The sequence below is a fragment of the Aplidium turbinatum genome, chromosome 1 (genome assembly GCF_918807975.1).
Source record: "Aplidium turbinatum chromosome 1, kaAplTurb1.1, whole genome shotgun sequence".
NCBI lineage: Eukaryota > Metazoa > Chordata > Ascidiacea > Aplousobranchia > Polyclinidae > Aplidium > Aplidium turbinatum.
In genome coordinates this window covers 30144896-30158920 of record NC_137472.1, presented here as the reverse complement: position 1 = coordinate 30158920, position 14025 = coordinate 30144896, and the positions used below count along the sequence as shown (strand labels likewise).

General features: G+C 34.6%; 1 protein-coding gene across 1 annotated transcript; it reads left to right on the top strand.

Moving 5' to 3' along the window:
* Positions 1-314: 314 nt before the first annotated feature.
* On the top strand, positions 315-13664 carry LOC145764604 (solute carrier organic anion transporter family member 4A1-like). The gene is made up of 14 exons (XM_082576238.1): positions 315-415; positions 5230-5361; positions 5909-6187; positions 6927-7042; positions 7267-7360; positions 7720-7808; positions 8344-8467; positions 8740-8912; positions 9661-9822; positions 10006-10184; positions 10647-10802; positions 12176-12229; positions 12475-12645; positions 13434-13664. The coding sequence occupies exons 1-14, from the start codon at positions 315-317 to the stop codon at positions 13548-13550; spliced, it is 1947 nt and encodes a 648-aa protein (XP_082432364.1). The 3' UTR covers positions 13551-13664.
* Positions 13665-14025: the final 361 nt, after the last annotated feature.

The following is a 14025-nucleotide window of genomic DNA, read 5'->3' as shown; positions in this document are numbered from 1 at the left end:
AAAAAAAGGAATGTTGCGTTCATGATGCAAGAGAGAGAGAGTAACATGCCATCGATGGCAATTTATTAGTCGTCTGAAGAAAAAGGCAAAGTAAATTAAATTTTTTACAAAAGGTAGCTTACATCGGAATAAAACTTTCACATTTTGTGTGTGGAACAGAAAACAGTGAAGTAATTTTCAAACGACATGAGGCCATTTTAAAAGTCACAGCAAAGGTTTATTAAATCAAGTTTATATTAATATTTTTGCTTTTTGCAGAAATTAATTCAAATTTTATTAATTCAAATTTTCGAAATAAAATTTTTAAAATAACAATGGAAACACCTCAAGATCAAGAGTTCGTGGAAGACGTTATTGACTTGGAAGAGACGTGTGGTTGCCATGTTAACTACGGATGTTGTCCAAAGAGAAAGAGGTTGGATTTTTAATTAATTTTTTTATCAAAGTAGTTTTTGTGATTCTCTTTTTTAAATATCAAAATTCTCATTGATGTATATTGTGACAAATGTGAAACATGAGTTTTACTGGTTTTGCAATTTCGACCTGTTGTGGCAACAATCAAAAGCACCGATATCACACGGCTTGAAATAGAACCACAAGACTACGTGCAAACGAACTATACCACAGATGCAATTCACTTTCCAGTGTTTATGAAGAATATGCGTAATCTAACAACAGATGAGTAAAACAACCCAAGTGCGATGGGTCGCGAATTTAACGTTTTTGAATTACTCGTATCTTCGCCAACGTTTGTAGTTTTGCCCAGTCTGTTGATGAATTATTTTATTTTACTTAAGTGGATATGACTTTTGCGGTAACGATTAAAATGAAAGAGCTTCTGAAATAATTACAAATATTTCGAAAGACTGGAGACGTCTTTTCACTGCAGCGAAATGCACTGCGTGTGTTGTATTTACAAGAACGTGTGATTCAACTGCTTTAAACAATTTCAGTTTTAATTAATACCATACATACCAAAAGTACGAAAAGCCATCAATAGTGGGAAGGTGGCCTTTCAGAAGACAGAGTCTCGTTAATTCCAACATGCATTTCCTTGGTAAACCAAAGGTCATTTCGCTTGCCTTATCGATCATTGCTAATCTGGTTGGTGATGAAACGGGACTTGGGCTTGCGTTAACCAGGAGCAATCGGTATTACACAATAGTAGTGTAGTTGCTGGCAATTTTGAAGCACGTTTTAAATGCAACAATGGCAATACTCGTAATAATAATTTGCGATCTTTTTATCTCTCCAAAGCGGTTATACGTTAGCTTATGATTTTGTCTAAGGTGTGCAACTGTGCATATTATGTGTTTGAGTATGAAATAGACTGATAAGTTGTGTGTACAGTAACGTAAACACTGGAGTTCAGAAGGTACTTTTTGACCAGGGTCAGAGGTGATTTTAAGGGCTGTAAGCATTTCAAGGTGCCCGGAAGCTTGAGGAAACCACCTTGTGTTTGTTTGATTCGGTGCGTTTTTCTCAAAAGTGTCTGGATTTGGAACCCGAAATTGTCATTGGTACGGGCCCAAGTTATTCTCTAAACTGCCCTTGTTATAGCTACTGTACGGACAAATCGGAAGTACATTTACGCTTTCATGCTTTTCCAAACCTTTTTCCTATGATGTAATTTTGTGTCGATCGATCACCTTAAAAGGAGTTAAAAACGGACAATTTTTGTCAGTCTGATAATTGCAATGTCGAACATAATTTTGCACAAAGACTTGACGCTCCAGCAATAATCGTTAACTGTAATTGCAATTATTTCAAATGACTATTTCTTCCATTTTTCAAGACTCCCCAAATATGAATTGGCAAATTCGTCAACACAAAAAGCATTTATGACCTACTTTTCCACGAAGGATCATGGAAAAGTAATTTTAATTCCATGTGAGACTTGAATGCAATGTTGTCTGATGTTGCAACGCAAGAAAAATACAAATAGTGATGACATTATTGGTGATGAATCTTGGATTCAGACAGAACTTTCTAGACTTCATTAAAACTTGGCAAATATTGCTGGACGTATTAATAACGTTTATTTTGGTTATTACATTTGCAGTTTCTGTAAGACAGTCGTTGTGTTTTCACAGAAGAAAGCACTTGCGATAAGCACGACGTGCCTATGGTGCCAAATCCCAATAAATTTTATACTCATGACCACTCAAAGAAGAGTTTTTATATTTTTACGGTGTCTCTTTTTGCTTCCGGTTACTAATTTTTTTTGTTTGATATATTACTCCTAATACTACTAATTGAAAGATTTTTGTAATCAAATTCTTTCAAAACTATAAGTTACCAACACTTTTAAAGATATCATCAAAAGCGATCAAATAAATTATTTCATTGGCATTTTTGTGTGGAAAAGACCAGAGTCTCGCACACGACACTACGGCAGAATTGTTACTAATGTTTGGTCAATTAATATATCTTATGAGCCAGATACACTTGTTGTAACTTCAAAAACTTTCTTGACATGCACGGGCATGACGTAATCAACAGACTGGTCTTAAATAACCTTTTTCGTTAAAACGACGTTCTCAAGCAGCGTTATTTTTATCTCTATCCGTGTGAACCGTATTGCGTATAGCTTGATAGTAACAGAGTGCGACTGGTGCCGCTACAAGTTGATCAAATAACTTAAAGTTATGATTTCAGAATTACAATTTACTACAATGGTTTATTGAATCTTTGTCCCCGAACAAGAAAGCATTGGCTTCAACCATGAAACAACTAGATATAGTGTTGTTTTTCACCATTCCGTTTGAGATGTCTGAAACATTTGAAATTGGACGTTGACCTTGTTTCACTAAAAACTCCTGTCAGTTTTGTTGCCTAGGCTGACTTGTTAAGAATTTTTGAAGTTTTGTTTTTGCGTAAAAATGCATTCCGTACATCAGGAAAAACAAAATAAGTTTATCTACTTTACGCCGTTAAAATCGAGACGGTATCACACTTCCACCGTCCACAAGTTCATGCAGGCACACAGCAAAAAATCCATTGAATAAAATCAGCTCAAAAATCATGCAGCAATAATGAATAGTAGTTTCATTTAATTTAATATACATTATTAATATAAAATAATAATAATATTATAATAATATATAGATATATAATAATATATTGAAACAATGAAAACTATTAATACTACAAAAAGTGCTCAATGCCAAGCAAAAAGGTTCTTAAAACCCTTTTTGAAAACCTTTTTGAAAACCTTTTTTAAAACCCTTTTTGCTTAATAATATATTGATGTAAAAATGAGTTTAATTACTAAAAATTTTCGGATATGATTATGAAGTATTGACGTATACATATTAAATTATATACATGTACATGTATATGTATATAATTTAATACGTAAACTTCAATACTTCATTATCACATCCGATAATTTTTAGTAATTAAACTCATTTTTAATTCAGACTTGTCACACCACGGCAATTACAATGAATTCAATATCAACTTCGTGGAACTTTACTACGTTTATATTGTATTCAAATTAATGAGAAATGCAAAAGACCAAACCTAGACCACTAACATATCAAAAAATGAAGGGGTGTACCAGCAAACATCTATAGGATTGGCCCATGATACAAGAAAAGGATCCACAGAGGATACAAACTAATATGCATAAATCAACAAGTGAATAAAGAAATAACAGTGTAAATTTCACTTTGTGTGGAGCTACATGTACTTGAGAGGATAACTGTTATTTTTTTATTCACTAAGATATCGCTTGCAATTCAAAGTTTTTGACATGAAAGTTTGTGTCTAATCCTATTTCTCTTAGGAGCACATTTTTTGAACAAGTTTTTACAATAAACACATGCAGCAAGTCAGTCATATTACGATGTACTACGCTCCCTACACACAATATTGCTTCATTTGCCAAAATCTTTTACACTTTGCATTGAAGTAAATCATGCGTGGATGATCTATATGAAACGAATCTTTTTGCACTCAGACAAAGTCCACTTCAATTGATAATTGTCGACGGTTTTCGCCAAAACTGATTGAATTTCTTCGACATTAAAAATTCTGAAGTGTTTTCGTAGTTAAAAGCCTCAAAGAAGAGTCATCAATGGAGCTGATAAAGTTTTTAGTTTCGTTTTCGTGATAAGAAAACCAATCGACCAATGAAGAATATCTTGAAGGATCACACTAATTTTTTGTTTTTATTTGTTGTGTTGGTCATGGTTATGTGATATAAAGCAAGGTAACTGTCAACGCGCTTTTAAAGTATTCAAAGCGAAGAAAACGAACATTTTGGTTTAGTGTCCCATAAAATAAGCTGCCGCAAAACCACAAACTGAATCAACGCTACACAAATTAAAACGCATTTTGGTGCACATAAACTGACCGTTTTAATGTGGGAAAATATTCATATGACAAGTCTTCATTTTTTGTATTTTACACAACTATAGCCTACATGAGAGAGTAATAAACCATTTCCGTTCAATTAACCTCAAAAATTAAATCACACCCATCACTTAATAGCCCATAATTTTATACTTTTAATTTCAATTTTCTCAATGAACTTTTTGTCACCTGCGTGATAAACGCTTGAAGTGAAATCTCATAATTCTGCGGTGACTCGATTTACGAGTTTTTACAAAATTGGTCGGCAACAAATCAAAATGACAATAACTTGGTTGTCACAAAGACCTTTGGCAACTACCTCTGTTGACCTCTGTAGTCCTACAGATGTGTTATCTGAAGTGAGTAGGTTGAACGGAAGTCTTAAGCTGTAAGAAATTTATTTTTTAAATGTACCAGTATTACACACTCATATCCCGGGTAAGCTCAACTGGATGACGATCATCACACAATAGAACAGTATCTAGCGATTAGGAAGCAGGCTGCCACCACCCTCAATCAATGAGGCAACCAAAACACACCAATTATTCCAATTTGTAAAAGAGCAAGCAAACTGTTGATCATTTGAATAGATTGCACTACCCGATGGTTTCAACACAATTTAACTTGATTCGAAAACGAGTTAAAACAAAGAGCGTCAAGTGTGGGAATGTCATACAAAACTAAGTTACTACTACCAGGAAGCATGCAATCATATCGGTTTTGGATAAAAACAAATTACCAAGTTACATTGAAAATCATTTTTTCACTTGAATTGTTTTTATCAAATTGATTATCATCACAGTAAAATCTTTGTTCAGCACTGGAAAGCAAATGTTAATTTTTTAATTTATCAATGAATTTTTTTTTCAGATATCCAGTGACGTGTCTTCAACGTTTTGCCAAGCCGCAGTGGGCGCTGACGTTTTTGAGTTGCTTGGGATTTCTTCAAGGTTTCATCGTATCAGGATTGGTCAATGTTGTGGTGACGACTCTGGAAAAAAGGTCCGTGTAACAAGACAGAAAATCAATCGCTTCTTACACTGATTCAACGTCTGCGGACGAGATTTTGTATATGTCTAGGATTTTGCCTTGTTTTGTTTGCATTGTTCTTGCGTTTTGCAATATTTACTTATTGAATAATTATATTATTTTCTCACAGTTTACCTGCATGGCTGCATTTTTAGACCGTCTAAAGGTTTACAACAGTCGGTATTCTTTCGAATTGTGACCCAGAAACTAAAGTGCCAAGAAACAGTCAAAGATATTGGCTATTGGCACTTAAAACTGAACAAGTTTTAAGTGAATAACGTCACTTGAAATCTTGATTTTCAAATTAAGTTAGACAGATTTCTGTCAGGAACATATTGTAAATTTCTGAAGCATCATAACAATCAACTTTTTTGGTTTTCCATCAGCTTAAGCATGGGTGAAACAAATTATCACATCCTTTTATACTTATCTACATTTCTACTTGTTAATAGTGTTTGAGTTTTATACGCTGTAGCTTTAACAACCATTTATTCATTGCATGTCTTCTATACGTTTTCAGATTCGGCCTCAGCAGCGCAGAGTCGGGTCTCATTATCAGTTCTTACAATATTGCCTCTTGTATCGTTATACCTTTGATTACCTTTGTTGGAGGGAGAGGTTTGAAGCCTCTTTGGGTTGGATGGGGAATGATTATAATGGGGGTCGGTTGCATCACCTTTTCCCTGCCGCACTTCATCTCCGATCCTTACACGTTTATTTCAATAGAAGAGGATTCTTACGTGATGTGCGCTGCCAACTCTACTGGAGGAACAGAGCAAACCAACATTAACTCGTTCAAGTGAGAATTTAAGTAAACGACACTTCAAATTTCATTTCAAAATAGAACTTTAATTTGTCAAAGTATCTAATCATGAGAATTATTGTCAATCAATCATACATTCCCATGTCATCAGCAACCTCCGACCCCTGTAGTGTAGATTATTCAACCATGCCTATTCACACTGTATTATTTTTGGCGTTATATCAATGTAAACTTATGGCAGTGGACTGTAATCTAAATTGCGTTTTTCTTTGTATTCGTCTGGTTGAACGATTGTAATTTACTTGATGGATGATAATGTTCATGTGTTCTTGAATTTTGTACCAGTATAGTGTTGAAAATCGTGGCAGAACACCAGTTTAAGATTTAGGCTTGCAGGTTTTGATTTTAATTTTATGTAACCATCTATTTAAAATAGACTTTTATGCATGTTGATAATATCGGAGTTTGCTTTATTTGTTCGTTTTACGTATTTTCAAATTTTCTTTTTTACATGTGCTAGCTGAAGATGCTATTACTATAGCGAAATCGATTCTTACTTAATACATAACACTAAGAGGTTAGATTGTTGTGCAAATGCCAGCATTTGATGAATGCAAAATAACAATACAGGCTACAATAATTGTTTGCACAAAAAATAGAAATAAACAGTTTTCGAAGTTAGAAATACCATCTAATCAGTCTCGACGTATAATTGTCTTTATGGCAGAAATGTAATGAAAAGAATAATCTACAAGATATAAATCTTCTTCGACAGATACCTTTTTATTTTCGCTCACTGTTTAAACGGGATAGGCACCTCTGCACTTTATACGTTGGGAATGACTTACTTGGATGAAAACGTGGAAAAAAAGTTTTCATCGCTCTACCATGGTTCGTAGTTGGTACCTCACCTTTTCCTATCAAAGTGTGAAAATTCAGATCTGTGGAAGTTACAATACAATGATAGAATAACAATTTCATAAAAATTGTAATATCAATAGCAACTTTTTATTTTTTTTCTTATTGCTTAAAAATTAAAATGGCTTTTCAAGGTTTCCAAATTTGACATCGTTTTGTTTTTTCGAGATTTGTTTGACTTTGTACGTTTCCTGCAGGAATCTACTTCTCTATCGCTGCGGCACTGGGTCCTGCTTCTGGCTATCTCATTGGAGGATTTTCTCTAAAAGTTTACACCGAGATAGGAGAAACGTAAGTATTTAAATAATGCGTGTTTGACTTTAGCTTTAATTTTCATGAATACACAACAACTGGATTTTTAAGTTATCATTACAGCAAGATTAGAAATACTGTATTTGTCTTTTCTGTTTGCCACAAATTGAATCCAGTTAATCCTTCTTAGCAGCCTATTTCTCATAACGACATTTAATTTGATTTTTTCGTTTTATATTTTCATTCTAGCGTTGAAACTTGAATGAATCTTCAACCAAAATTATCATTTTGTGTCTAAACATCGAAATTAGCGTTAAAACTTTTGTTAAGTTAATAATTGTGATGTTTGGGCAAAAGAAGCAGAATCAAAGAACTTAAACGATCTCATTACTTCACAGGCCAGGAATAACCAATGATGATCCATCTTGGATCGGGGCTTGGTGGATTGGCTTTTTAGTGTGTGGAATAATTCTTTTGATTTTGAGCGGTGAGTTTTGTGGATTTTTTACGTTTTGGTATACTGCGTTGCTTATCACCATAACATATTTATCAAAGTCAATTTCGTACTCAGCAAATGTGAATGTCTTGCATCGGTAGCCTATCGCTGACGGACGACCCACATCACAAACTGTTTCAACTTCAGTGAAGCTTTTTTTTGTTTGGTGGTCGTGTCAAACTTGCTTTATACACCTTATAGGTCACGTCATTATTATGTTAGTTTTTCATCATTGTGGTTTTGCCAGTTTTTCGTTTTGTCGGTTTTCTTTTTATATTTTAGCCACATCGTTTCATTTGTATTCCGACACAGACAAATAAATTAAATTGAATTAAACTGAAAAAAAAAACTTCTTATTTTCATTTGAAGGTAAGCTACGTTAAGAATGCAATGTTGAGCGCAGTGGTGTTTCTTCAGTGTATGTTCCGGGCACACCAAATAACATATTTAACAAAAGTTTCAGCAGGTCAACTTACATAGGACTGTAATTAGTTTTATTTTACAGCATTTATATTTTCCCTTTCAGTACCTGTTTTGATGCTACCACGTAATATGCCTAACACTCAAGAAATCCGCTTAAATCGATCTAACGAAATGCATCAGGATGTTATGGTTAGAGTTGTTGAAAAAGATATTAATTTTGGAAAAACGTAAGTAGAAAAATAGAAAATTATTTGTTTTATTTCATCCAGAATGAAATAAAGTGTCAAAATATCACCCTATCATTATTTCTGCTCCCTAATCGAAGACATTTTAATCATCGTCTAGGCCTGCATTGTTCGTACACTCTACGGTTGCTATTCCGCAGTTTTATTTTATAGTAAAACCATTCTAAGGTTAAGCAAATAATTTTATGGTCATTCTTTTTTACTCAAGACATCTTCGAATTTGGCTGATGCCATTCTTTATTGTTTTATTACAGATTGAAAGACCTTCCCAAATCTGTTTTAGTTCTTCTTCGCAACCCGGCATTTTTATTCGTGTCCTTAGCAAACGCTCTCGACTTTGGTCTCACGTCTGGGTTTGCGGCTTTCACTCCAAAATATATTGAATCAGTCTTTTCAGTAACAGCTACAGAAGCTGCTTACTATCTTGGTGAGTAAGCCTAGGATAAATCTTGTATGTATATGAAAACACAATGTGTCAAAATAAGCGTGATGAGATAGAACCAAAATTTTTTCTTAGACAGATTCCACAGTATCCTCAAACATTCAAAGAAAAAGGAGGCGATTATCTTAAAATATAAAATTTCTTTGATATGATTGGTTGATTCTAATAGCTATACTTTCTTTTCCTACTAAAGATTGCAAAATATCATGCAACTAGGCTACTAGACAATCCTTAATGCACTGAGCAAGCAATGTTAACAAAAATAGCCTAAGCTTAACGTTTTAACTAGTGGTTAATTCATTATTTCAAAGCGATATTTGAAAGTCGATTGTCCAATGTCCATCATGTTTTCTCAGTCCCCACATTTGGCGCATGAAAAATGCTACATTTTCTTGTGCAAACAATGTCTTTGACGTGGTAAGACAATTAGAAAAATAAAGATTATTTCACAGGCGAATGTCGAAAAAGAAATCTTTCGGATAGTCATAAAATAAAATATGCTACTTGTTTAAACTTGCTTTTAATCTAAAATTTCAACACATATTAAATGACTGAACTGTGGACTGTGGTGATTGGTCATATATTTTGTATATGAGCTTTTCTTTGAGATTTGGGCTATTCAACTTTTTTAGTGTGGAATCTGGAAACTCCACAAAACAAAGGTGTCACCATTTGCATTTCATTTTTAAGTATTTCTCATGGTTAACCGTTTAACAAAGCGAATTCATTTCAGGGATCGTGGTCATTATAGGAGGGTCACTAGGATACGTGGTGGGGGGAATCATAGTTTCCAAAGCCGAACTAACTATCAGAGGAATGATGATGTTGTGTATTGCCAGCGCAGTAGCAGCACTCCTGTGTGCATTTGGTTACTTTCATAGTTGCTCTGGTAATGGTAAGTCAGTAGCTCGAATTGTATTTTGACTTAAGTTTTTCTCTTTTTTTTCTATGAAAACAAAACCATATAAAATGTTTTGAAAACGTGGTAACTATAAATGGTCGGACTAGTTGCCGTCATAAACAGGTTAATACGTTTTTTGTACAAACTAAACTATTGGCTAATTGATCATTTCTTTAGCATTTGCCGGGGCAACAGTTCCATACACTGATCGAAATGGGTTATCTTCGACCAACTTTAAATCCCAATGCAATCAGCATTGCCAGTGCACAACCGATGTCTACAAACCCGTATGCGGCTCTGACGGAGTGACTTATTTTTCATCTTGTTTTGCGGGATGCACTGATTTTCAAGACGGGGTAACTTGTTTGTCTTAAAAAAAGTTGTTTCCTGTAAAAAATCTCCACAAAAGGACCCACCAATGTAGGCTATCAAAAATGTACAATATTACAAATAGGCCTATTCTAAATTTTCCATGATTGCTCGACTGATAGGCCTACTTTCCAGTAGCATAATAAAGTCACTGATTTTAAAGACTTCATATTTTACTGGCCAAACTAACTTAAGCTACAACGTAAGCTATACAAAATATTGGAAACTGCAATATTACACTAATTGGCTCACCCCTTTGTCTTACCTGTAATTTATTTATTCAAACCTGTTAGAATTAAGTTTCTCAAAAGGCATTTTCACTCCATGAATAGATTATTTTCCCATCAATCAATGCAGATGGTTTCACACAACAGTCTATACAGTATACAGGTACTTGAAAATGTTACTGGAAAATTGTGGCTAATTGGCCTATCTGCATTATACTTCAGATTTACACAAACTGTAGCTGCATTCAAGGAAACAACTCATTCACAGCTACAACAGGAAAATGTGTAAACTCTGATTGTGGAGGCTTGCCTGGTTTTTTACTTGCTATGTTTGGGTTATTATTTTTCACCGTTTTATGCTGGACTCCAGCTTTACAGGTAATTTTATAACAGTTAGCTGTGTAGTTGACTTTGTATGCTATTTGGATTTACTGTCTAGTTCATATCCTCACAAAATCTGCTGTTCATTATATAAATATCATACGCTTTTCTTGTGACCAATGTTAATGTTGAAAGGTCAGGTAGGCTCAGGGCTGTATGAGCACCATCTTGGGCCCAACCGAAGTTCAATATGTTAAGTGATGTCTATTAAAAATACGACAAGAAAGCGTTCGGCTATAACAGCAAACTCATTCAATGTAGAGAAAAAATTCACATTCGTCATTTGAGCAAAAAGTAAACAACTCTAAGATTTCAAAAACAGTAAATAAGCCAACAATGTAGCGGGCCTGAAAAGAAGAGAAAGAACCAGACTTCACGGTACTGTAAAGCAAAATTTATAACATAAATGGACAATGCAAAACTTGATGTGGGAAAAAGTAAAGTTGGATAGGGAGTGTAGCCTTGCCCCCCAGAAACATTGTAACAAATATACTGTTGTTTTGTTCACTTTTTAGGCATTTTGGCGCAATAACGTTTTTGTTTTTATCAAAATAAACACTTTGTATGTGACCTTTCAGCAGGCTACAACTTCAAAAATCTACCTGTGTTCTCATCTTCGCTTCACCAATCATAGGCTATTTTCATGAAACATTTCACTCCATTAACATTGAAACTTATCATTGTAATTGTTAAATAATGAGGCTATTTGATGGGGCAGTGTTTACTTTGGAATATTGCATTATTTTGTTAGTTTTTATGGGACACAAAAGCTTTTTACTCCCTTAATCCACTTTTGAAGTTTTGCATGCCATAGATCGCTGGTAAGGTGAATAAAATGTGGTTGAGCAAGCGAAGCGAGAGAAAAAAATTGCAAAATTAGAAAAATAAATTACATCTTAAATGTTAACGATGCATGTAAAATTAGAAGTCGAAAAAGGCTGCACAAACTAAATATGCGTGGACCCCTAGACGGAGGTTGGCCCCCAGCCGGGGTTTTGGAAGCAGTAAATACGGCCTTGCATGTTTTGCGCTATTGATTTTACCGAGCGTTTGTAGCAGCTTTTTTTTAAACTGTCAAAAAACATTGAACATACCAAAATGAGTGGGCCCCCAAACAGTCATGAGCTTTCTCGGTCTGGGGGGAACAAGGAGCGATTAACACGGCCCTGACTAGGCCTATGTGTTTCGGTCATGATTTTTTACAAATGCTATTGCAAATGCAGGTCGACTCATGCAGTGAAGTTTCTTATGGAAGCAAATAGGCCTATATCTTTTATCAATTAAAAGCTATTACAGCAAAATTACCAAAGCATAGAACAACGATTTTCTTGAAATCTTTACACCAGGATAATTAACTATATTTTTTCCAGATTGTCGTCAGGGCAGTTCCTTTCAGCCAGCGATCATTTGCTGTGGGCATGAAGGTAAGATTTAGATTTCTACAATTAAAAAATTTCAATGTTTTTATTGAAAAACTTATATTGAAACTTGTAAGTCTACTTTATTTCACTGTTGTGATAACTTCCCGTAAGCAATTATTAGGCCTGCGATTTGGCAATGTTTATACTGTACAGTGTACAGTGTACACTGTACAATTAATAATATTTTACCCATCAGATATGTCACTGTAGTTTTTGATTTTAAGCATAACCATTTTTAAACATTTCAGTGGATATTATATCGATGTTTTGGTGGAATTCCTATACCAATAATATTTGGAAAAGTTTTTGATCTTGGCTGTGCTGTATGGAGCAGCGAAAATGGTCACCAAGGGTCTTGTCGTCTCTACTTCAACAGCGATATGGGGAGATTCTTCTTGTATCTTATCGTAGCTCATAAGGTAACGATACCTTTAACAATGACTCGTTACGGTCTCTACGGTCACTATTACTGTCAATAATAATCCTCTTATTAAGAAACCAAAATAAAGGATAGCAGGAGTGAAAACCTTATCTTGCATCGATGCATGTCGCTTTTACAAGCCGTGATATTTTATTAGTCCCTGATATATGGTTGGCCTTTGTTTTCTTGGGGGGTTTTGAATCTTTACTTCGGACTGACGAAGCCTTGATAGGTTATTCCTGGTAGTTTCGCATACTTGCAGAGGCTTTTGACGCAGGGCCGGTTATCGAGATTGACAGAGTGAAGTTTCCGGTTGTTGAAGTACTGTTGGCGGGTAATTATTCTATCCATTCGGTGCTGCTGAATGGAGAGTAGTCCTTAAAATGTGTTGCTCAAGCGCAGACCCAGAAAGTGGAACCAGCGCCGCTTGATCTTGAAGTTTTTTAGTTTATGAAGTCACGCGCTATAACCAACAGCTATCGGGCCATCAGTTGATTTTCTTTCTACAGTATGCCAAATCACTTTTGGATATCAATTCATAAAAAAAATAGTAGCCTACTCGCCTATAGTCGAACTGGCACAAAACATCGCAAAAATAAATCTAAGATAGGCTACAGTTCAATTAGTTAAAATAGAATGACGATTTTTTTTAGCTTTATTTAAGGACCAGTAGCTAAACACAGCCTAGGCTACCTTTGAAATATATTCCTATAAGAACCACTTTTTGTCAAGAATTTGAAATATAAACAGTTTAAAAGCTTTTTATATTTATTTTCCTTATTTCAGATTTTGACTGCTGGATTCTATGCGCTTGGAGCATTTTTGTATGTGCCCCCAGAAATTAAAAAGATCGAAGTTGTACCGACAATCTCCGGTACAATGGCGACAACTAACGACGGTTGAAACGTTCTGCCTATGTCTCTTGGAATTACAAGATATGACGATGCAACGTAAAAAAGTTGTATCAGCTTTGAAGATTAGTAAACAAAAAATTAACATCTACCGGTATATCGGCTAAGAAGATCAACGACAATGACTGATAATTGAAAGATGATGAAGTTAAAATTCTGTAAGCAAAACAGTGTTTTACTCCTAAAACTTATTCACAAATGAACAAAAACCGATGACGTTGATGGAATTTAGAAAATCTTTCTTCTTCTAAAAAGTGACTTGTTGGTTGAAATGTTTTTAATCTTCTCTGTTTGCACCTTTAATTCAAGTTTCTCTGTGACTAGCAGACTGTGAAATTTCATAAATAGTATTTATATATATTTATTGGCTATGTCCTGTGAGAGTTCAAAACAATAAATCTTGCACTGATATTTTGCAAGCCGGATAGACCTACATAAAAGAATGTTTGACTCAATAACACCCTTGT